This window comes from Paroedura picta, chromosome 4 (genome assembly GCF_049243985.1).
Source record: "Paroedura picta isolate Pp20150507F chromosome 4, Ppicta_v3.0, whole genome shotgun sequence".
NCBI lineage: Eukaryota > Metazoa > Chordata > Lepidosauria > Squamata > Gekkonidae > Paroedura > Paroedura picta.
In genome coordinates, this window is record NC_135372.1 from 102,859,814 (window position 1) to 102,881,840 (window position 22,027).

The window sequence follows — 22,027 nt, forward strand, 5'->3', positions numbered from 1 at the left end:
TGTATGGGCTGTTTCAAGGTGGCTTAGACAATAGAGTTACAGGGGGAGATGGCAGTATCGGAGGAAGAGGGCATAGTCACCTTCACCTGAGTCACCTCAGAGGAGAATCACTGTCACCTTCACCATCCAATTAGTTATTTTGTTGTTGTTGTTATGTGCGAAGTCGTGTCCGACCCATCGCGACCCCATGGACAATGATCCTCCAGGCCTTCCTGTCCTCTACCATTCCCCGGAGTCCATTTAAGTTTGCACCTACTGCTTCAGTGACTCCATCCAGCCACCTCATTCTCTGTCGTCCCCTTCTTCTTTTGCCCTCGATCGCTCCCAGCATTAGGCTCTTCTCCAGGGAATCCTTCCTTCTCATGAGGTGGCCAAAGTATTTGAGTTTCATCTTCAGGATCTGGCCTTCTAAAGAGCAGTCAGGGTTGATCTCCTCTAGGACTGACCGGTTTGTTCGCCTTGCAGTCCAAGGGACTCGCAAGAGTCTTCTCCAGCACCAGAGTTCAAAAGCCTCAATTCTTTGACGCTCGGCCTTCCTTATGGTCCAACTTTCGCAGCCATACATTGCAACTGGGAAGACCATAGCCTTGACTAAACGCATTTTTGTTGGCAGGGTGATGTCTCTGCTTTTTAGGATGCTGTCTAGATTTGCCATAGCTTTCCTCCCCAGGAGCAAGCGTCTTTTAATTTCTTTGCTGCAGTCCCCATCTGCAGTGATCTTGGAGCCCAGGAAAATAAAATCTGTCACTATCTCCATTTCTTCCCCATCTATTTGCCAGGAATTGAGAGGGTCAGATGCCAATTAGTTATTGGACAGGCCCAAGTGATTATACCAGGGGATATTCTTGTATCTTCTTGAAAATGCTAGGGAAAAAATCCTTTAAAACCTGTTTTTGTTTTAAAGTGTGGTATCTTAATTATCATTCTTACTGGGAAAGGATTAGCTGCTTTTTCCAAAATGTAGTTAGGATAGATATGTTTCTGCCAATGATTGCTCATTGCATAAATGAGATCAGAACCTCATTTATTCTGTTTCTTCTTCTTCTTTGTTTCATGATGCAGAATAGGTTTTAGCTACTGACCTCACATTATTTGAGCTCAGATACCAGTACATCAAAGTTGGCTGTGGCATCCTCTGTAACATTTCTGCATAACTTACAAACATCAGACCCAGTAGCTGCTTGATAACTCCTATTTTTGCTGTCTCCTTTAACAGAAAAATCAAGTGATGCAATATGGGAAGTGAACAGTGCATACACCTGTTGGGAAACACCCCAGACATGGGGAAGCACCAGTGCCTATCTGGAAAATGACAGACTCTAGCAATCCAGGAACATGAGCATGAGGCTAATTACACTCAAGAGATAATCAAGTGAAAGAAAAGGGCAGGGATTGGGAAAGGAGGAGAGACCTTAAAATACTCCTGATCTATTTATAAGTCCTTTCACAGTTTCAACCCACGCTACCTTCTTCTGCATACCGGATGGATTACAGGAAATGACTTCATAGTCTAAACTATAATTTTGAAACTGTTAGTCTTCTGGCACCTTAAACACCTGAATCATTGTACTCTTTATGAACAACTGTACAGAATTTGTCTCTGAAATCTGTTTTAAGAGGCTGTGTGCTGTAGAACAATATATACTTACAGCTCACTTCCTAAAGTAGAATCGCGAAGGAATAAAAGCCAGAGTGGGGAGGAAGCCAGAAAGAATAGAAATAAGGTTTCCCTTCCCCCATAAATCCTCACTGTGACCCTCTCTTGTTTTTGTTCAAACTGTCTTATTTATTCTGTTCTCTATCTGGAATTTGGCTCGCTGAGGAAAGAAATTTTCACTTTTGACTTGCTGCAAATTAATATCCCAAAATATTGGGCATTTCAGATGTTGAAATTGACTGCTGTAGGGATTTTGTGGGTTGGATCCTGTGTATAATGTATCCTGTGTATAATGCTTCAGGTTTATTGACTTGCAGGTGTGCAGTTAGGCTTAAGGATGACGCTCACACCTTCAACTTTGGCAAACAGACCACAGCTTTTATTTAATAACAACAGTAAAAACAAGGTGTTGGCCCCGCAAGTGGAACAGGAGCCTAATCAACCTACTTAAGATTGTACAACCTTTTGGTTACCCTAGCAGTGCCCTGGATAGCCCATCCCAGACCCCGGCTGGGCCACGGGATCCCTTGCTGCAGGGTGTGCCTGCAAAAGGTGAACATGAAATGCTTTAGGAGGTGTGGACTTCCCTCAGCCCACTCCAGGCCACCTACCTCAGTGATTTGGGCCTCCCCAGCCAGGTCAGCCTTCCACAGAATTTAATCAATGTATATCTCTTTGCATTCATTTTGTACTTCATTTGCATTGTTCTGCCCATTTAGCCAACTTGGCAAAATCCTTTTAAAACTCTTCACAATACACTTAGATTTTGTCATCATGAATAGTTTGGTAGCATCTACAAACTTTGCCACTCCACTTCTCATGCTAAATCTAGGTCATTTTTGAACAAATGGCACCAGTCCTAATACAGATCCCTGGGGAACCCCATTGCTAATTGTTATGCATTACACAAACTGTGAATTTACTGCTCTTTTCTGCTTCCTGTTGTGTAATCAGTTATTAACTCATGAGGAAACCTATCCTCTTACTCCATGTCTGTTCAGAGGCCTTCTGGTGAAAGGACTCTGTCCAGATCTTTTTGAAAATTTGAGTATATTACCCACCTGTGTACCAGATCATCTTGACCTCCATGCCTGTTAACACCATCAAAGAACTACAGAAGATTGGTGGGGAAGCCTTACCTAAGCTAACAGCAGTTTTGTAAAGGAACTTGCATTAGGTAAATGGTGCCACTGCTTGGTGCTTCCAGATGAAATTACAGATGTTGAGAGATCCTGAATCACTTGTTCTCTCACAAACACAGAAAGAAGATCAGATACTTCTCGGCTGTCTCTCACATCTTGTTTGGCTTTGTGAATGAGCATCATCAAATCCCACCCAGCCTAGTTTGTCTGCAAAGCTGGTATGCTGTTCACAAAAATGCAGGCAAGTAGAATGACCACCAACACCAGGTGTTTGGGGGAAAGCTGCAAGATTATAGGCTCTTCATATTTCCAGTTATCATAAACCCTTTTAATATGCTGGCCTTACAGCATATAACACAGTAGAATGTGGCTGCAGCGGTGCTTGGCAATATGTTTCTTCCTGAAATTTGTGGAGAAAATGAAGACTGCCACACTCTGTGTACATTAATCACTATTTATTAGCCCAAAAGTCATAATAAACAAACATATAAAATTTGATGTGTAAATCATCTTAAAAAGTCTAAACAAAGCAGTCTAGAAAGTCACTGATCTCAAAATAATATAAACTAGTTTATCAGTCTTATTTGGCGAAAGTTTAAAAAATGTTTTTCACCTCATTGATAAACATTTATTTGATAATACATTCAAAGGAGTTGGGAGTTGGACTGTGGAAATCTGGATTCAAATCTGTGATCAACCATGGCACACCATGAAAGACCTTGGCAAAGTCATGAGCTAACACACACATATGGTTGTTACAAGGATAACCATATGCTATCCTGAGATACTTGAAAGAAGAATGAAAAACAGATACGTTAAAGTAATTTCCACACATGCTTAATTAATTTTTAATCCGCTTTAGTGTGAAAAATCATCCATTCATTAAACTCTGTTCTCAGTAAGACTCCTGAATTAAATTTGTGCATTTATGGATAGATTTTCATAACTCACATGAAACATTTCCAGTTATAGAGATGTCACTAAATTAATTGCATTAATAGAATCAGTTTGAAATGTGTCAGCAATTCATAATTATAGTCAAGTATAGGATTTTCTTGCAAATTGTTATTAATTTAGATTTGTTTGAAAATAAGCTAACCCAAGCAATAATTTTAACTCAGAAGTCTTATTATTTAATCAATAATAGAATTGTTAGATGAAAACATTAGGCAATCTCAAAGTTCACTGATTTTTGTTGGTTTTCAGACACTAATTTCCATGGTGTTTGGAAGTGCCCATGACTGGGCTGCTCAGCAGTTCCTTAGAGTTTACTGTTGCTAGGAGTTTGTAGCAGAAATGGACTCTGAATTAAGCAGAAAGGTGCTATATGCCATCTCAGCTTCTTCTTTGGAGCCCTAAAGGTATGGACAGAAATCCCAATTAGAAGTATACATTCATATTAATTTCAGATCTGGATTTTGGGGAGGCCACTGGTTTTCAGTTCGCCTCTCTCTTTCCTTTAAATCTTAAAGAGCCAGCGGTCAGGTCTGCCCACTGAGAATAATAATGACTCTTTAAATTTAAAGGGAAGAGAACAGCTGATGGTCAAGTAGACCTGGTCTCTTAATGGCAGGACTACTTCATATGCCTTTTCTTCATGGCCCTTTTTAAAGGTAAAAGGACCATATTGAGGCAAGATTCCCCTGGACACTATTTTTCCCACTGACAATTCCAAGGCCCGTTCTGTCTCAGAAATGAAGCAGGGTCAGCCTTGGTCAGTATGTGGATGGGAAGCCATCAATTATTTATTGAGCTGAGCTCTTCCACCAGGCATTTGGTTGAGACCAGGCATAACCAACAGGGTCTGAAGGGCCCCTGCTCCCTCCCTCCCAGACCTCCATCAATGCGCTCCGGACTTGCTTGCACAGCTGCACTGTTTGCATTGTTACAACTATCAGTTATTAGTATTATTATTATGGTTATTTATATGTTATGGATTGTTTCATGTATTGTTTATATGTTTTATGAAAATCGCTCTGAGCCTCCAGGGAGGGTGGTATATAAACAAACAAACAAACAAACATGATAGTCAGTAAACCTGGCCTTCGAGTAGCAACTGTTAGTCAGCATCACCTGTGGTTGGCTCTTGTATCTTTAACATTTTTGTTGTTGTTAGGTGCGAAGTTGTGTCCGACCCATCGCGACCCCATGGACAATGAACAGTGATTCTTTAAAATGTAAAGAGCTATTATTTCCTATGGGTGTAGACCTGGTCTTCAGAAAATGGAGGTCACGTTTTCCCATATAAAATAAAGGCCCTTAAAAATGTAAATGGAAAAAACATGCCAGCTTTGCCAGGAGTACACTTTTTCTCATTCCCCTTTCCCCCCACTCCTGTGCCTCTCAGAAACCAAAAGAGAAATTCTGAGATATAAATTTTCATGACTCCTGGACTTTCAGGAGTGTTATGCATCAATGTGGATGTCTCTGAACTGATCCAAAACAGCTAATTTGGCCTTTAATTTTGACTCATGGATATCCAAATACACACTCTTAATCTTAGTATAATTTGAACAAGGCCCATAAACTACAAATGGCAATAGTATCACAACCACACTCTGTTTTACAAGTATCTCTGTTTATCATAGGCATGTAGAATTTCAAGTACTTCATAAAGGATCTCCCACTATCAGATTTGCTTTATTCCTAGGAAGAGTTGAACCCACCACATTCGCTCTTCAATATTAGTTCTAGAGGTACAGGGGTTCTCTCTTCCTTGCACAGAGCCACACACTTAAAAAAAATGTTCTGTTAATATTTCCAGAATCATAAAATTAAGAAAATGAAACCTTTTGCTTTCCAGGGATGAATATATTAAACGTTCCATTTCAGAACATGGACATGGTAGAGGTGCACTAATTAACAAGGAATTAAGAAGAAGAAGAAGGCAATGAATAAAGAATGCCTGGAGGTATTAAGGGAAACTTTCTTATACATGTTCTGTAGCATCCAGGTTTCTGACTCATGTTTCAACGAATTTATTTCCTCTTACTCTTTTAGTTGTCTTTGGTTCTTGCTTGGGACTTCCAGAAGTAATTGCATATTCTGTAAGAATGAGATGTTTAGGGCTTTTACTTGAAAAAAATGTAATATTCCATTTTTTAATCAAGTCTTATACAGGACTACAAAATTTATTAAACTTTTGCTCATGAACCATCCCAGTGGACAGTAACCATCTCTTGCTACTTCTATATATTTAAACAGCAACTTAATTTGCAAAGACCAACAGATGATCATACTTATTGTATGTCGCAGGCCCCAGACGGTTTTCTTCTGAAGAGCTGACAGACTTATTTAGTGGGTAGTCACCCTTATCAAAGTGTATTGACTTGCAGGAGGGCACCTTGGGCTCAAGGAAGGTGATCACACATTTTCATTGGCTTAAACAAAGAATCATAGAATCATAGGGCCATTCCGCACCAGGATCTATGTAGCAAATTGGTTGCGGAATGAAAAAACGCCATTTTAAATAGTGGAATCCACTTTTGGGGGGCCGTTCTGCATTCGTCCAAAATAGCACAATGGTTACTAATTGAAATCGCTACAGTTTTGCCGTTATGCACAACGTCGTTGACAATCTGCAACACTCCTGAAACTGATCCGCAAAAAGCGCTTCATTGTAGCGCTTTCAGGGAAATCCCAAAAAGTGGATTCACCCTCCGGAAAGCGCTACACTCCTGCAACGAATCTGCAACACTAGCGGGAAAGTTCTGTGCATTACCATTGTTGCGGTTTCTGCAAAGTCCCTCCCCCTGGCTCTCTCCTCTGATCTTCCGGCGAAGCGATCGCCATTTTTTTTCTCCGAACGAGCGGAGATCAACGCACCAGCGAGCCTTTGTTTACCCAGCGAGGCTTCCCTGGCTGCAGCCCCTCTGTTTAAAGTCACCAAGCACAAGCATCGCAGAGGCCCGTTTGCTGGTTTATTTTCACTTTATTTTTCACACTGTTTTCGGCCGAAAATCGCACCCGTGAGGGGGGGGATTTTTTTTTTCACTCGGGGGGAGCGTGGCAACGATGAAACGGCAGCTCAAACATCACCTGCTAGCTGGATGGGTCTCTCCGTTGCAACAAATCAACGCATATTCGTTGCAACGTGTGTGTTTTTGTTTTTTTTAAACCTTCCTTAAAGGGGAAGGGGCTGTTTGGGAGCATGATAACGGCCGCCCATTGGCTGCTTGACGGCCAGAGGCAGAACACAGCTCAGCAATAGCGCTTCCTTTCTAGCGATTTTTGCCAAGACCAGAACCCTTTGGGAAACGATAGAAATGCAACTGGATTCCACTACAAAGGCAGGTATGCTTTACGCCGAATTCCACTATTTAAAATGGCGATTTTTCGTTCAGCAAACAATTTGCTACATGGATCCCAGTGCGGAATGGCCCTGGGATTTCCCTGAAAGCGCTACAACAAAGCGCTTTTTGCGGATCGGTTTCAGGAGTGTTGCAGATTGTCAACGATGTTGTGCATAACTGCAAAACAGTAGCGATTTCAATTTGCAACCATTGTGCAATTTTGAACGAGTGCGGAATGGCCCATAGTTGGAAGGAGCTATACAGACCATCTAGTCCAACCCCTTCTCCACGCAGGTTCAGCCCTAAGCATCCTAAAGCATCCAAGAAAAGTGTGTATCCAACCTTTGCTTGAAGACTGGCAGTGAGGGGGAGTTCACCACCTCCTTAGGCAGCCTATTCCACTGCTGAACTACTCTGACTGAAATTTTTTTCCTGATATCTAGTCTATATCATTGTACTTGTAGTTTAAACCCATTACTGCGTGTCCCCTCCTCTGCAGCCAACGGAAACAGCATCCTGCCCTCCTCCAAGTGACAACTTTTCAAATACTAAAAGAGGGCTATCATGTCCCCTCCCAATCTCCTTTTCTCCAGGCTGAACATTCCCAAATCCCTCAACCTATCTTCATAGGGCTTGGTCCCTTGGCCCCAGATCATCTTCGTCGCTCTCCTCTGTACCCTTTCAATTTTATCTACATCCTCCTTGAAGTGAGGCCTCCAGAACTGCACACAGTACTCCAGATGTGGTCTGACCAGTGCCGTATACAATGGGACTATGACATCTTGTGATTTTGATGTGATGCCCCTGGTGATACAGCCCAAAATAACTTTACACTTATCTTTATTAAATTGCATCTTGTTTTCATTTGCCCATTTTTCCATTGTGTCCAGATCTCGTTGAACTCTGTCTCTATCTTCTGGAGTATTTGCCAATCCTCCCAATTTGGTGTCATCTGCAAACTTGATGAGTAGTCCCTCCATCCCCTTATCTAGATCATTAATCTAGATCATTAATAAATATGTTAAAAAGTACCGGGCCGAGCACTGAGCCTTGAGGTACCCCACTACTCACCTCTCTCCAGTCTGATGAAACACCATTGACAACAACTCTTTATAGCTTTATTACAATTCTGCAGGAGTGTTGGCGGAGCATGGGAGAGGAAGCCTGATTTGTGGTCTACCGACCACAAGAACCCAGATGCCAGCAGCACCCTGGGACCCACCCAGTTCCCCTGCTTGGAATGTGGGTCCCCTTGCCACTGGATTCCCACCACAGGGAAGTGTCCACCTTCAGTGCCAAGAGGAAGTGTGGACTTGCCTTGGACCCACCCCAGGCCACCCAGCACTGGCCACCCTGGAGTGCCAAGGAGAGCCCGGTCCCACCCTGGGCTACCTGGTACTGCAAGCCCCATGCTTTCCCTGCTGGGTCGGCCCTGCTTGCAAACCTGCCACCTCTTAAGGAGACCCAAATCCTGGGGAGTCTAATATGTAAACTGAACTTGCCCCAAACAGGCTCTATCCCATGCCAAATCTCCAGCTGTGACAAAGGCAATTCCAAGACATATGACAGTGGCCCCATTCACAACCATAACAGTATTGTTGTTGTTGTTATGTGCGAAGTCGTGTCCGACCCATCGCGACCCCATGGACAATGATCCTCCAGGCCTTCCTGTCCTCTACCATTCCCCGGAGTCCATTTAAGTTTGCACCCACTGCTTCAGTGACTCCATCCATCCACCTCATTCTCTGTCGTCCCCTTCTTCTTTTGCCCTCGATCTCTCCCAGCATTAGGCTCTTCTCCAGGGAGTCCTTCCTTCTCATGAGGTGGCCAAAATATTTGAGTTTCATCTTCAGGATCTGGCCTTCTAAAGAGCAGTCAGGGCTGATCTCCTCTAGGACTGACTGGTTTGTTCGCCTTGCAGTCCAAGGGACTCGCAAGAGTCTTCTCCAGCACCAGAGTTCAAAAGCCTCAATTCTTTGACGCTCGGCCTTCCTTATGGTCCAACTTTCGCAGCCATACATTGCAACTGGGAAGACCATAGCCTTGACTAAACGCATTTTTGTTGGCAGGGTGATGTCTCTGCTTTTTAGGATGCTGTCTAGATTTGCCATAGCTTTCCTCCCCAGGAGCAAGCGTCTTTTAATTTCTTTGCTGCAGTCCCCATCTGCAGTGATCTTGGAGCCCAGGAAAATAAAATCTGTCACTATCTCCATTTCTTCCCCTTCTATTTGCCAGGAATTGAGAGGGCCGGATGCCATGATCTTTGTTTTCTTGATGTTGAGTTTCAAGCCAACTTTGGCACTCTCCTCCTTCACCCGCATCAACAGGCTCTTTAGTTCCTCTTCACTTTCTGCCATTAGAGTGGTATCATCTGCATATCTGAGGTTGTTGATATTTCTCCCTGCAATCTTGATCCCAATTTGTGACTCCTCTAATCCCGCATTTCTCATGATGTGCTCTGCATACAAGTTAAATAGGCAAGGCGACAGTATACAGCCTTGCCGAACTCCTTTCTCAATTTTGAACCAGTCAGTGATTCCATGTTCAGTTCTCACTGTTGCTTCTTGACCTGCATATAAATTTCTCAAGAGACAAATAAGATGCTCTGGTATTCCCATCTCTTTAAGAACTTGCCACAATTTGTTGTGTTCCACACAATCAAAGGCTTTAGCATAGTCAATGAAGCAGAAGTAGACGTTCTTCTGGTACTCCCTAGCTTTCTCCATGATCCAGCGTATGTTGGCAATTTGATCTCTAGTTCCTCTGCCTCTTCGAAATCCTGCCTGTACTTCTGGAAGTTCTCGGTCCACATATTGCTGGAGCCTAGCTTGTAGGATTTTGAGCATAACTTTGCTAGCATGAGAAATTAGTGCGATGGTGCGGTAGTTTGAACATTCTTTGGCATTGCCCTTCTTTGGGATTGGAATGTAAACTGACCTTTTCCAATCCTGTGGCCATTGTTGAGTTTTCCAAATTTGTTGGCATATTGAGTGTAGCACTTTTACTGCATCGTCCTTTAAGATTTTGAATAGTTCAACTGGAATGCTGTCACTACCACTAGCTTTATTGTTGCTCAGACTTCCTAAGGCCCATTTGACTTCACATTCCAGGATGTCTGGCTCCAGGTCAGTAACTAATAACAGTATTAGTCAACATAATAAGGAAGGTGGGAGGGAAGCTGTTCTGGTGGCAGCTCAGATGAAAGAGGCCGGGCCCTCTGTACATGATACCTTTTAAGACGCCCCAGGCCCACACCTCCCCCCCCCCGCCCCAGGAGCGACACATTGTCGCCTTGCCTGCTGTGCACACTGTCAGTGGCTTCTCCAAGCTCGTCTTCTTTCCTGCCCAGCTCCTCCATTGTGTCAACAGCGGTGGAGGTGAGTCTAAGCAGCATTTCTTACAAAATCTCAAATCATACAAAAGGCAATGGCTTTTTTCTCAATTTATCACTATAAAAACTGTTATGCCTCCATTATACTTTATCCCTTATAGTCCCTCACTTGAGTGAGAATGTCAAACATACTAAAGTAAAGGACAGGAATTCCAAGATTCCTGCTGGCAGTTCCAAGAACAAGAAACAAATTCTATGCAGAGTGTTTAAAATATATTACCATTCATCTCTCCTAGTTGGGTCTCATGAGATTCTTCCATACATGCATTGTTCTTTGCTCCATACTGGCTTGCATTCTCAAAGTCCGTCATGCTGATGTTTGTCCTATAGCTGGCAACTGAGACCCGATCTATTTGATGGAAATGTTGTTCAGTAAAGCAAGCTTCCTTACCCCTCCCCTTATTTACCAGATTCAAATATGTTCTGTAACAATAGTGACTTTCCTGAAATTCTTGGGTATAGGCTAAATATATGTTATATAATGAAGATCAAGAAGTTTGAAATGTTATATATAAAATGAAAGGAATATTTCAGCAAGAAGGGAGAAGTATAATGGCAAGACAGGCACCAACAATACGAATTGTGAGACTGTTCTGGTGGTCTACACAACCCATTATAGGAGAATGTGCTAAAAGAGGGGCTTTTCCTGCCCCCAAAGGTATCTGTACATTTCTGATACATGCCTGACCACCTCAGTTTTGATGTTTGTGATGCAGCTAAAGAGAGAGTTATTCAGGACTGCATTTGACTAATTTAGTCTTTAATTCTTAGCAGTCCTAATGTTAATTATTCCCCAAAGTTAACCTCTTTCACTTTTGAAAAGGAAATCATTCCTTGAATTTACTGTTTGTTAAGTGAAACTTTTAGTGCTTGGAAATATACTACAGCAATAAGCATAACTGTTTAAAATTCAATTATGTCTATGGGCAAGATGGATTAAACTCACCTGAATTCTTGAAAAACCTGAATTTAACAAAAGCAAATATAGCAGCAAGAAGCAGAAACATAACTGCAAGAGGGATCAAAACTGAAAGAAGAACCTTGGAATTATTATCTTCTGCAGAGCTGGAAAAGAAATAGAAATAGAAATGACACAATATTGTCTGAAAATGATAGCTCCAAATGCCAGTATTTCACAAAGAGAAGTCACAATCCAATTTAGAATAAAGCAATAGACACTATCCCCCTCCCTTCCATAGTGATTCAAGTGTGCCCTGATGGAAATTTCTTGTTGAGGTCTCCATGTCCATGAACTGCAATTCCCATACGGCCCTGCCAATAGCATGTGCCAGAGTGGCACTCATGTGGCATTGCAGTTGTCCATGGCCTGCCAATGAGCATCTAGTACAACGGAGGAATTGCCCACACACACACTATTTGCCGTGGTAAGTGTGTCTTTCAGTGCATAATCCTGGCAAAAAAACCATGACCATTTTTAAAAAATGATGACTTCAAAGGGTCAACGTGCTGGTTTCAAGGAAAACTTTGACATGCATAACCCACCCAGGTCACATGATATAACAATCAACTCAGTGTACTTCCATTAATTTGCCACAATATTAGAAAAATGTTAATGGATCTAATTGGGTTCATCTGGATAACTGCTTTTAAAAGGGGGCAATTAACTTTTATCATGATATGCTTTTAGAAAAAATGACCAGGACTTACATTCTGTTACCAAAAATTTCCTGTGAAAGAAGCAACAGTTATATTTTTTTAAAGCATCCAGATTTGACACTGCATGACAAATAGTGCCTGCCTGGATGGCCAGTTAACATGTCTAAGCCTTTTCTTGTGCTCTTTTGAGCATCAAGATATGATGGCAGTGATTACAGAGGTCTTTCTATAAGAACAGAGGTCTGGTTTTAAAAGCAAAAAGGGACAGGAATATACAGATACTTCTTGTCCTACATCAACAGTGTATCTCCCTGCAACTCCTTACTTTAAGTACTTTCCTCGTAGTCAAACACACTTGGGATATCAAAGCCTAGCTGAGGAGAAAAATGACTGACCATTTATGCACTGGGAATTTTACAGGAGAATAAATCTGGGGCAGGCAAGGTGCAACGGGCCAAATGCTCCCCTGTGCAGGAGCAGGAAGAGGCGGTTATTACTCAATCCTACCTTCATGAAAAAAAAAATTAAAACCTGCTGCCCCCCTCCCCATCCCATGCAGCAGAAGCTTTTTGCCCCAGCTGCCTCATGTGGAGGCAGAAATCCAGGGTGGACAGGGTTCACCGCTGAAAATAGCCCCCCATGGGGACACAGGAAGTGGCAGGGCAAATAGGCCTGTCATAAACTCCTAGCGGCAGACTGACATGGCCGCCACCATGTGGAATAGGTCTGGTATAAGCTACAAAGAAATATAGCAAAATCACAGATGGTTCTATACTGCACATGTGTGTCCCTTGGCATTGCCAATGAAACCCCACCTCCCTCTTTCTAAGTCCTCTGGGCATTCTGCACATCTTCTTTTGCTCTCAGCAGTCATTGTATTTAATCCCTTCTTTCCTTTAAGTTACTTTGCTACTCTGTATGTGATACGTTCATCTATCATCACTGCAGGCTTTTACAGCAAGTAGCTTACCTCTCTACTGGACTTTCAACTCCAGCTGCTATCTTGGATTTTCTTTCTGTCTTGGAAAGAGCAACATCATTGTTGGATTCTGCATTGGGAGCATCTTCAGACCGTTGAAATGCTGTTTGGGAGTGTTTGGTTAATTGGTGTTCAGTAGCATATGGAAAAGCAAAAAGAAGGAAGAAATGAAATACTACATTATATATAACTAAGGTATTACTCTGTGTTACATCCTAGTCACAGTTCAGATGCAGAAATGCTACTGAAATCATTTATACAATATAATATCTAAATATTACTAAAATATGTATCAGTTAACTTTGCAGATACTGAAACAGTATTAAAAGTTACATTGCAATAATTTTTACTATAGTAATTTTATGAAATTTGTGCTCTCTTACTTTATGAAAGACACAATGTCAGAAATGACAGTTTTTACAATGTAACATAGGATACAGCTTTCCAGAAAAATATAACAGCTAGCTGGTCTTAAATAAGGCAGAAACAGAGAAACCAAATTCACAGGGGACTTTCCCCAGGCTCTCCTCTACATGCTCTCCAAGTTCTGCCCCCCTGATATTCAGTAAATATATAGGATGAATGAAGACAGTTTGTCTGGAAAGGTATTCATTCATGAATGGCTTGAAAGTTCATGGACCGTTTATGCCAGTTGACCTGTGATTAAACCAAAGCTTACCTCCTTGTATTCTCAGATATACTGCCATGGTTTCCCCATAATGACCTTCATGTTTTACTCCACACCAGTACCACCCTTGATCTGTTGGTGTCACTTGATCAAAATTCAAAGACAAAATTCTACTGTCTTGATCACAGGTAACTACCAAGCCAGTCTGGTTTTGTTCATGTGAGATTAGAGGATCACATGCAGTATTCTTCCACTTGCACCAGTATTTACTGTAGCTATAATATTTGCATGGATAAGAACATGTCATAGTCAAAGGAGAGCCAGCGACAACATTGAATTCGTTCACTCCTCTTAAATTGGGTTGACCTGTTTTAGAAGAGAAAAATAATGAATAATGTAATTGCTTAAAATCAAATGACCTGATCTTTACATACATATATGCCAACAAGTTGCAACTGACTTATGGCAACCTCAATAAAGGGCTTTCAAGGCAAGTGAGAAGCAGAGATGGTTTGACATTGTCTTTTTCTGCAGAACTTTTCTTCTACTAACATTCAAGTACTAACCCTTACAAATAGGGAAGGGTACATTCATTTTTTCAGGTATGGCTATGATAATATACTGTAAATCACACCTATGATTTCTTGGTTCTCATTTTACGTTGTAATTAATCTAGGGGGGAAATAATGTAAACCAACTTTAGGATTTTTGATTTTAATCTTGTATCTGTGATTGCAACTGACATAGTTCTAATCCTTGGCTTCCAAATTCTTGGTGTAGTGGTTAGGAGAGATGACTTCTAATCCAGCGAACTGGGTTTGACTGCCTGCTTTCCCACATGCAGCCAGCTTGGTGACCTTGGGCTTGCCACAGCACTGACAAAACTGTTCTGACTGAGCAGTAATATCAGGGCTCTCGCAGCCACACCTACCTCACAGGGTGTCTGTTGTGGGGAGAGGAAAGGGAAGGCTTTGAGACTCCTTCGGGTAGGGAAAAGCGGCATATAAGAACCAACTCTTCTTCTTAACACTGGTACCTCAAACCCAATGTGTTTGCTTGCTTTTTCTCCCAGACAACTCTTCCTTAAAGCAAAGAGCCAGTCCTGGCTATTCCCTGCCTTTCAGGGGGGGGGCTCAGAAGATCTCAAGGATCATCATGTTTGGGTCTGCAGAAACCAGCCATTTAGAAACAGCTGTCCTCATCATAGGAGGGATATTGGCTTTGAATTTTCCCACATTTTGTGATCACCCACCCCCATGGCAGTCATTTTGTGATGGTGCCCACTATCCTTTTTCAAAATTCCAAAAGTGCTCAGAAGTACAATAAGACTGAAGATCCCTGTTCTGGAGAGACTCAGTGACATAAAATGTCATAAGTATTCTGAATGGCTTTTTAAAAGCACGCAATTTTTATTTGGTAAAGAAGTAAGGAAAACACAGCCCTGGTCTTTACTATGAAAATTATACATAAGAACTGGATAGGTATGATAGAAAAAGAGCTTATATCAAGGTGTGTAGGTCTATTGTGCGGCAGCAGAGGCAGTTAGTTTATTATTCCTACATGGTCTCCCCAATTTTATCCCTAAAGAAAACAATATTGTGAGGTAGGATAGAAAGAAATATGGCAGTTGGCCAAAGATAGTGTGCTTTATGGCAAATAGGATATTTGAACCAATATCTCCCTGACCAGTGGCCAGCATTAATTTCTATTCCACAATGGCTTAGTAGGTGTGTTTCCCCATGGGGATGTGGTTGTGTTCTTTCATATTGCTGGTGTGGCTACAGATAAAGCACAGTAACAATGAGGATTGCACAAGCATGTTACTGTGTCCTAGTCCCCAGCAGTAGCCATCCCTCTCTCCCCATGGCTAATGGGGCTTTTGCAATTCTTTTTAATGGCACTAGAATAGCATAACACCTATATACTGTTGTGCATTCCCAGCTTTCCTTTTTTTAAAGTAAATCCCCCCCCCCCCCAGTTGCAAAAATATGTCTTTTCTCTGACATCTCTGGAAGGGAAGAAGATAGAGACTTTTTTCAATGAAAGATGAGAATGCAGAGAACTTACTATACCCATTATTTCTGGCTAAAAAGTCCCCTCCCCAGTGGCAGAGGGAGGAAATTGCTGCTGCAAGGACAAGGTCAGGGAATACCATCCAAATATTCCTACCCACACAGCAGCCATCCAGGCTTTATTGCAATCTTTCCCAAAACTTTGAATCAAGGTAAGTTTGTGAAAGATCAGAGAAAACCTGGGAGACCTCAGGAGGTGCACAAGTGCACCATGAAGCTCTGAGGAAGCAGGAAAAAACTGCATTTGCCAGCAACATAGAACCCAGGGCAGATAAATAAACCCCTGCATAAATGGCCTGGCATTTTACATTACATGAATGAGTTAAGAAGTTTGCAATAAAATCAGAAAATGGATTACAAGTAGTGATAAGTTATTGTACTCCATCTTGCTTCATTTGTTATAGTAAACCATGCAAAGAGATTTTTTGGATGAACAGTTATAGCAATGTAGAGCCAGATCCACAAACCAATTTAGTTTAAGTTATCTGCTTTGATCCTAAACGCAAACAAGGCACACTCCATTAATTTCAATCGCAAAGTTAAAAAACATGTTGCTCTTAATAAAACCACTTTTGGTTAGTTAGAATTAAGCACCCCAGAAATCATCCAACATCTAGGACTAAGACACTGGTAAGGTTAACTTCATGCAAGATATGTTTGCATGATTTGTTTTTGCTACATTAGGCAAAAGGAACATACTGCCCTGGATGCACAGTATAAAGAACATAGTACAGTACCTGCTATAATCTTTAGTTCTGTTGATGACTTCTTTTCCTGTTCCCCATCTGTCATACACCAGTAGTATCCTGCATCATTCTCCTGCAGTTGGTTTAATATAACAGTAAAGCTGCCATTTTCTGGGTTATCGTGCATCACTATCCTTCCCTCATAAGAATCCAACACATCCCCATAGCTGTTTATTAACTGAGTGCATCCATTTTGTCTCCACTTGCATAAGTATTTCAATGTGATGTTTCCTTTTGGGTCATAGTAACATTCAACAGACACAGAACCATCAAGGACTCCCTTTACTAGTGGTTGTTCAATGTTTCCGTTGGACAGCAAAGGCTCTGGACAAAGAAATAGAGCACATTGAGACATTTTTTGTTTTTATTTTTTAAAACAGTTAAGCAGATTCTGGACATGAAACACGGGATGTTTAGGCCTCTATTCTAAAAACACTTCCCTGTGAATAAGGTCCATGGAATAAAATGGGACTTACTTCCAGATGGACCTGCTTAGGATTGCTCCATTAGGAACTGACAAACTATCTATTACCCACCTTCATAGACATGTATATTCAATTCCTTGGTTTCTCCAGATGTCCCATACCTCCCAGCTCCACACAGGTACAGTCCTGAATCTCGCCTCTTTAGTTGGGTCATAAAAATATTGAACGATCCAGGAGCTTCATTATAGTTCAACAGAACTCTTCCTTTGTATGATGAGTTGACATTTCCCAAGGTGTCAATGACTGTGATGCATTGGGTCTCTGTCATCCGACATAGGTATTTCCTTGCGGTGCCATACTGACTGCCAAAATCACACGTTATAGTCACTGCTCCTTGCTGCTTAATGTAGAAGAGTTGAGCTTCTTCAGGCACTACTGAATCTGTATTAATAACATGTCAAAAGTAATTTTCCACTTTCCATTGTACCATCTCATAAGAAAATGAAATACATTGTTTTTGTAGCCCCAAAGGCCTACAGAAATTCTCGGTTTATCGATTTCCTGATTGACATCCACACATGGCCTAAGGTAAAGGTAAAGGTATCCCCTGTGCAGGCACCGAGTCATGTCTGACCCTTGTGTTTTCTTGGCCCTCTTGTGTTTTCTTGGCAGACTCAATACAGGGTGGGTTGCCATTCCCTTCGCTAGTCATTGCCATTTTACCCCCAGCAAGCTCGGTACTCATTTTACTGACCTCAGAAGCATGGAAGGCTGAGTCAACCTTGAGCCGGCTGCTGGGATCGAATTCCCAGCCTTATGGTCAGAGCTCCAGACAGCATGTCGGCTGCCTTACCACCCTGCGCCACACATGGCCTATGAAGTGTATTTAACTTGTTGACTCATATGTTGAGCAGGTAGCCTTTACAATTGTGTCAAATATTTTAAATTGCAACACCATTCTTAAAAACACTTGTATAAATTATCAAGTTTCATACCAACTTTGAAGATACTAGCTTAGACCCAACACACTGTTGAATTCAAGCCACTAAATGGTAGCTTTCTGTTTTGTGTAATGAAGAGTTCTGTCTGAGTTAAATCCATCCAATAAAAATTGGGCCTTATCTATTTCTTATCTCACTTTCATAAGCACCAACCAATCAACAACTCTCTTTTCAGGCTAGTAAAACCAGGTGAATACAATGTCTGCATTTTTTCTGATCAAGATTTTTCAACAAATTATAATTAAATGAAATGAGACTTCAGAGCCCCTTTCATTATATAAAATAGGGTGTTAAATGTACATATGTTTACCTTGAGAAACATCCAGCTTGACTTTAAAGAACAGTTTATCATTGATACCAATGCCACATTTATATGATCCTATGTCATTTCTCCTCAGCCCTGAAATCTCAACAGTGAACAAACCATAATCTGGAAAGTCTGTTATTGTGGCTCTGCCTTCATAATCTCTTGAAATATAGCCATTGGAAGAAACGATTGTTGAACACTGCCGTGTTGATTGTTTGCACCAATACTTCCTGTCATGTCTGTTTACTCTAGTGGCAGGATAGAAGCATTTCACAGTGACAGAACCATGCAGCAATCCAGTCACCTGTCTTGGTCCAAGCATGGAGCTTGAGGCTAAAACTGACAAAAAGAAATAACAATGCACATCACTGACTGTTGCCGTATTATTTATTTATACCTTGTTTTCCCCCATGGTAAGCCAAGTCAATTTACCATGCCATTCTTCCTCAATTCCTTCTTCACAACAACCCAGTGGAGTATGTTTGTTTACAGCAAGTGACTGAGCCAAGGTCCATGGCAGAGTGGGGATTCGAACATTGGTCTGCCATATCCTAGTCAAAGACTTTCATAATGAAACTGAGGAAGGAGTGAAACTGAGGAAGGAGTCAATGGATTCTTGTAACTATTCCCTTCCTGGATTTTCCCCTTTCAATAGCACAGTGGATCCACAGTGAGCTTCTGCTAAGTGGACAAATAATCTCTGGTCTGATTCTTATCTATGTATGTGGTAGGCAAACAGGTATTAACATCTCCCATGAATTCTCACTTCATACTCTCTCCCCTATGCACACACAAAAAATGTAAAATGATTATGGGAAATGGTTTATGAAAAATGGTTACTTCACTTTGTACATTCTTGCATTATGTAATATATATAAAATTGTTGGGAGAGAAAATTAGATTAAAAATCTGTTCTCACATTATGATAGGGATGTGAACTAGAAGTACTGGTGGTGCAAGGATAGGCTTATGGGTGTTATACTGACATTCAACATCACATACAGCACAAAACCAGAAGCAACATCATCCTGTCAGGGTGGTGCTTAAGGATTCACCCTAAACTCTATGGTTAAAGTGACATCACAATACTGGTTCCTTTAGGTGTTAATTTGCAAGACACAACAGCAAATTTAAAATGCCTTCTAATGGCAAGCTTGGGGAGATGGTGGTCATATTACATTGAAAAGCCAGGCCCTTTATATGGCAATGTTAAGAAGCAGAACAATGACAAACCAGTGACAAAAAGTCTGTTAAAAATGGCTGCCTGCTCTCACTATTTTAATTTCAGTTGAAAGTAAATAACATAGGTTAAAACTGGATAAAAGCCAAAGGGGTAGAATAGTTTACTGAATAGATACATATATAGAAACGTTATTTTTTTGTTTAAACGTTTATTTCATTAGAATGTTAATGTCTATTTCATTGTTTCACATTAATAATGTGTTACATATCAGACAGCTTAATGATAAAATAACTTGGTGTATTGTTCTCAATAAATGCTTGACAAATACCAGACCCTTATTTGACAGGTGAATTGAACTTTTTGTTACTTTTTTAACCTTCAAAAGGCCATGTCTTGGAATAAGAAGTCTGCTGAATTTTGAATGTGCATGCATTAACATGTACGAATGTTTTGAGCAGATGCACTGCTGTTGTTCTTGGTTCACTAGATAGTAAAATAGTTACCATCTGCAGATCCCACTTGGACAAAAGCCAACAAAAAGATGAAAAGCAGGAGAGTCATTTCAACAGAAAGCCTTGTATCACAGCTGCCAGATTCTTCTTACAGACTGAACTCTGCCAATAAACAAGTACAGCCATAAATAAATGACTTGCAGAAGCTTCATTAGACATCTCAATGGCTACCTGCATGTTAAAAGGAGATCTGTGGACAAATTTGTTATTTATTTGTTTGTATGTTAGTTTTAATGACAAAAACAGCTGGGAGAACATTTTGGACTGAGGTTGCTGTACAGAAATTGAGAGGGTAAATCTCTAACCTGTATGTTGGAACCACCAATTTGTGGAACAAATAACTGTTTGTTTGTTATATTTATATACCACCCTCCCTTTTGTCTCAGGGCAGTTTACATTATAACTCTCATATGCAGCACAGTACAATGAACATCCTTGTCCATGGTTCCTCTATATATTTGTGAAACAGCCTGAGGGGTGGGACATGTCCAGCTGTCCAAGTTGGAATAGGGCCAATCAGGATGCAGCCAGCAAAGCTGCACCCCAATTAGCCCTGCAGCTCCCTCCCTCCATCCCTGGACTCTAGCCTCTTTGCTCTCATATGCGCCTCAGTGCCTGGAGCTAGCAACAGGTAATGGGACAGGGCCCTGGGCAATGGGTCATGGTGGAACGCCTGCTAACGAGGGCCTCTTGGCCTGCTAGGCAGGGGCCTGCTCACGAGAGCCTCCCGGCCTGCTGACTACCTGCTAAGGAGCTCTGTCCTGGGTCTGCTAATGAGCTGGACAGCACCCACTCGCACCACCTTAATCTGCCTGGCTGGGGGCCAGGGGAGGGGGCCCTTTCAAGGCCTGTTCTTAGGAACAGGCTTTGAAGCTCGTCCAATATAAAACTTATTTAACAGTGAAACTTGCATCAAGCAGTGTAATATGACAACAACAAAATAACACCAACAGGATGATATAACAATAGTACTCAATAACAAACAACAGTTTAGTCGATCTGCACTATGGTCCAATTTTCTATTAGTGCAGATTATGGGGCTTCTGGTTGGTGGTTAGCAGCTTGTTCACTTATCTTGACTGAATGCCTGGTGGAAGAGTTCCTTTTTGCAAGGCCCTGGGGAATTGTTTTAGTTCCAGCAGGGCCCTGATGTCCTCTGGGAGATCATTCCACCAGATGGGGGCCAAGACTGAGAAAGCTTTCGCTCTAGACATTGACAGACAAGCTCCCCTGGAGCCAGGGTTCCCCATTTTATTGGTGTTGGAGAAGCATAAAGCCCTTTTGGGGGGGGGCATAGGTGGAGAAGTGGTTTCTCAAGTACTCAGGGCCCAGACTGTGTATGGCCTTTAAGATAATTACCAGAACCTTATTCAGTAATCAAAAGGTAGCCAATGAAACAGTTGGAGTTCGGGCCAAATATGGGCCTTTCAAGGTGTTCCTGTAAGAACCCTGGCTGCCACATTCTGCACCAGTTGGAGTTTTCAGGTTAGGGATAAGGGTAGGCCTGCATAGAGTGAGTTGCAGAAATCCAGCCTACAGGTGACCATTGCCTAAAAAGAAGAATTGTTCTTTCTTGCCATGAAGGGATGGACCAGAACCAATGGAATGAAATTAATTCAAAAGAATTTCAATCTAAACATCCGGAAGAAGTTCTGACAGTAGAGGATCCTTCAGTGGAACAATCTTCCTCAGGATGTGGTGAGTTTTCCATCTTTGGAAATTTTTAAATAGAGGCTGCATAGCCATCTGACAGAGAGGCTGATTCTGTGAAGGTTCAAGGGGGTGGCAGGTTACAGTGGATGAGCAATAAGGATGTATCCTGCATTGTGCAGGGGTTGGACTAGATGACCCAGGAGGTACCTTCCAACTCTGTTATTCTATGATTCTATGACCTAAACAAGAGACAAGTGAACTTGCAGAATCCTAGAATCATAGAGTTGGAAGGTACCTCCTAGGTCATCTAGTCCAACCCCCTGCACTATGCAGGACATTCACAACCCTATTGCTCATCCACTGTAACCTGCCACCCCCTTGAGCCTTCACAGAATCAGTCTCTCCGTAATATGGCTATCTAG

General features: G+C 41.6%; 1 protein-coding gene across 1 annotated transcript in view; it reads right to left on the reverse strand.

The window, feature by feature from the left end:
• Positions 1 to 3,239: 3,239 nt before the first annotated feature.
• Positions 3,240 to 22,027, reverse strand: part of LOC143836055 (polymeric immunoglobulin receptor-like) — a 37,901-nt gene continuing 19,113 nt past the window's right edge. The window contains exons 2-11 of the mRNA XM_077334816.1: positions 19,944 to 20,054; positions 18,261 to 18,596; positions 17,061 to 17,390; positions 16,516 to 16,848; positions 13,758 to 14,072; positions 13,070 to 13,181; positions 11,429 to 11,547; positions 10,703 to 10,831; positions 5,792 to 5,844; positions 3,240 to 4,154 (exon numbers count right to left, since the gene is read on the reverse strand). Coding sequence (XP_077190931.1) covers positions 4,077 to 4,154; positions 5,792 to 5,844; positions 10,703 to 10,831; positions 11,429 to 11,547; positions 13,070 to 13,181; positions 13,758 to 14,072; positions 16,516 to 16,848; positions 17,061 to 17,390; positions 18,261 to 18,596; positions 19,944 to 20,001 — 1,863 coding nt within the window. The 5' untranslated portion in view covers positions 20,002 to 20,054 and the 3' untranslated portion in view covers positions 3,240 to 4,076. The remainder of the gene's footprint in view (positions 4,155 to 5,791; positions 5,845 to 10,702; positions 10,832 to 11,428; positions 11,548 to 13,069; positions 13,182 to 13,757; positions 14,073 to 16,515; positions 16,849 to 17,060; positions 17,391 to 18,260; positions 18,597 to 19,943; positions 20,055 to 22,027) is intronic.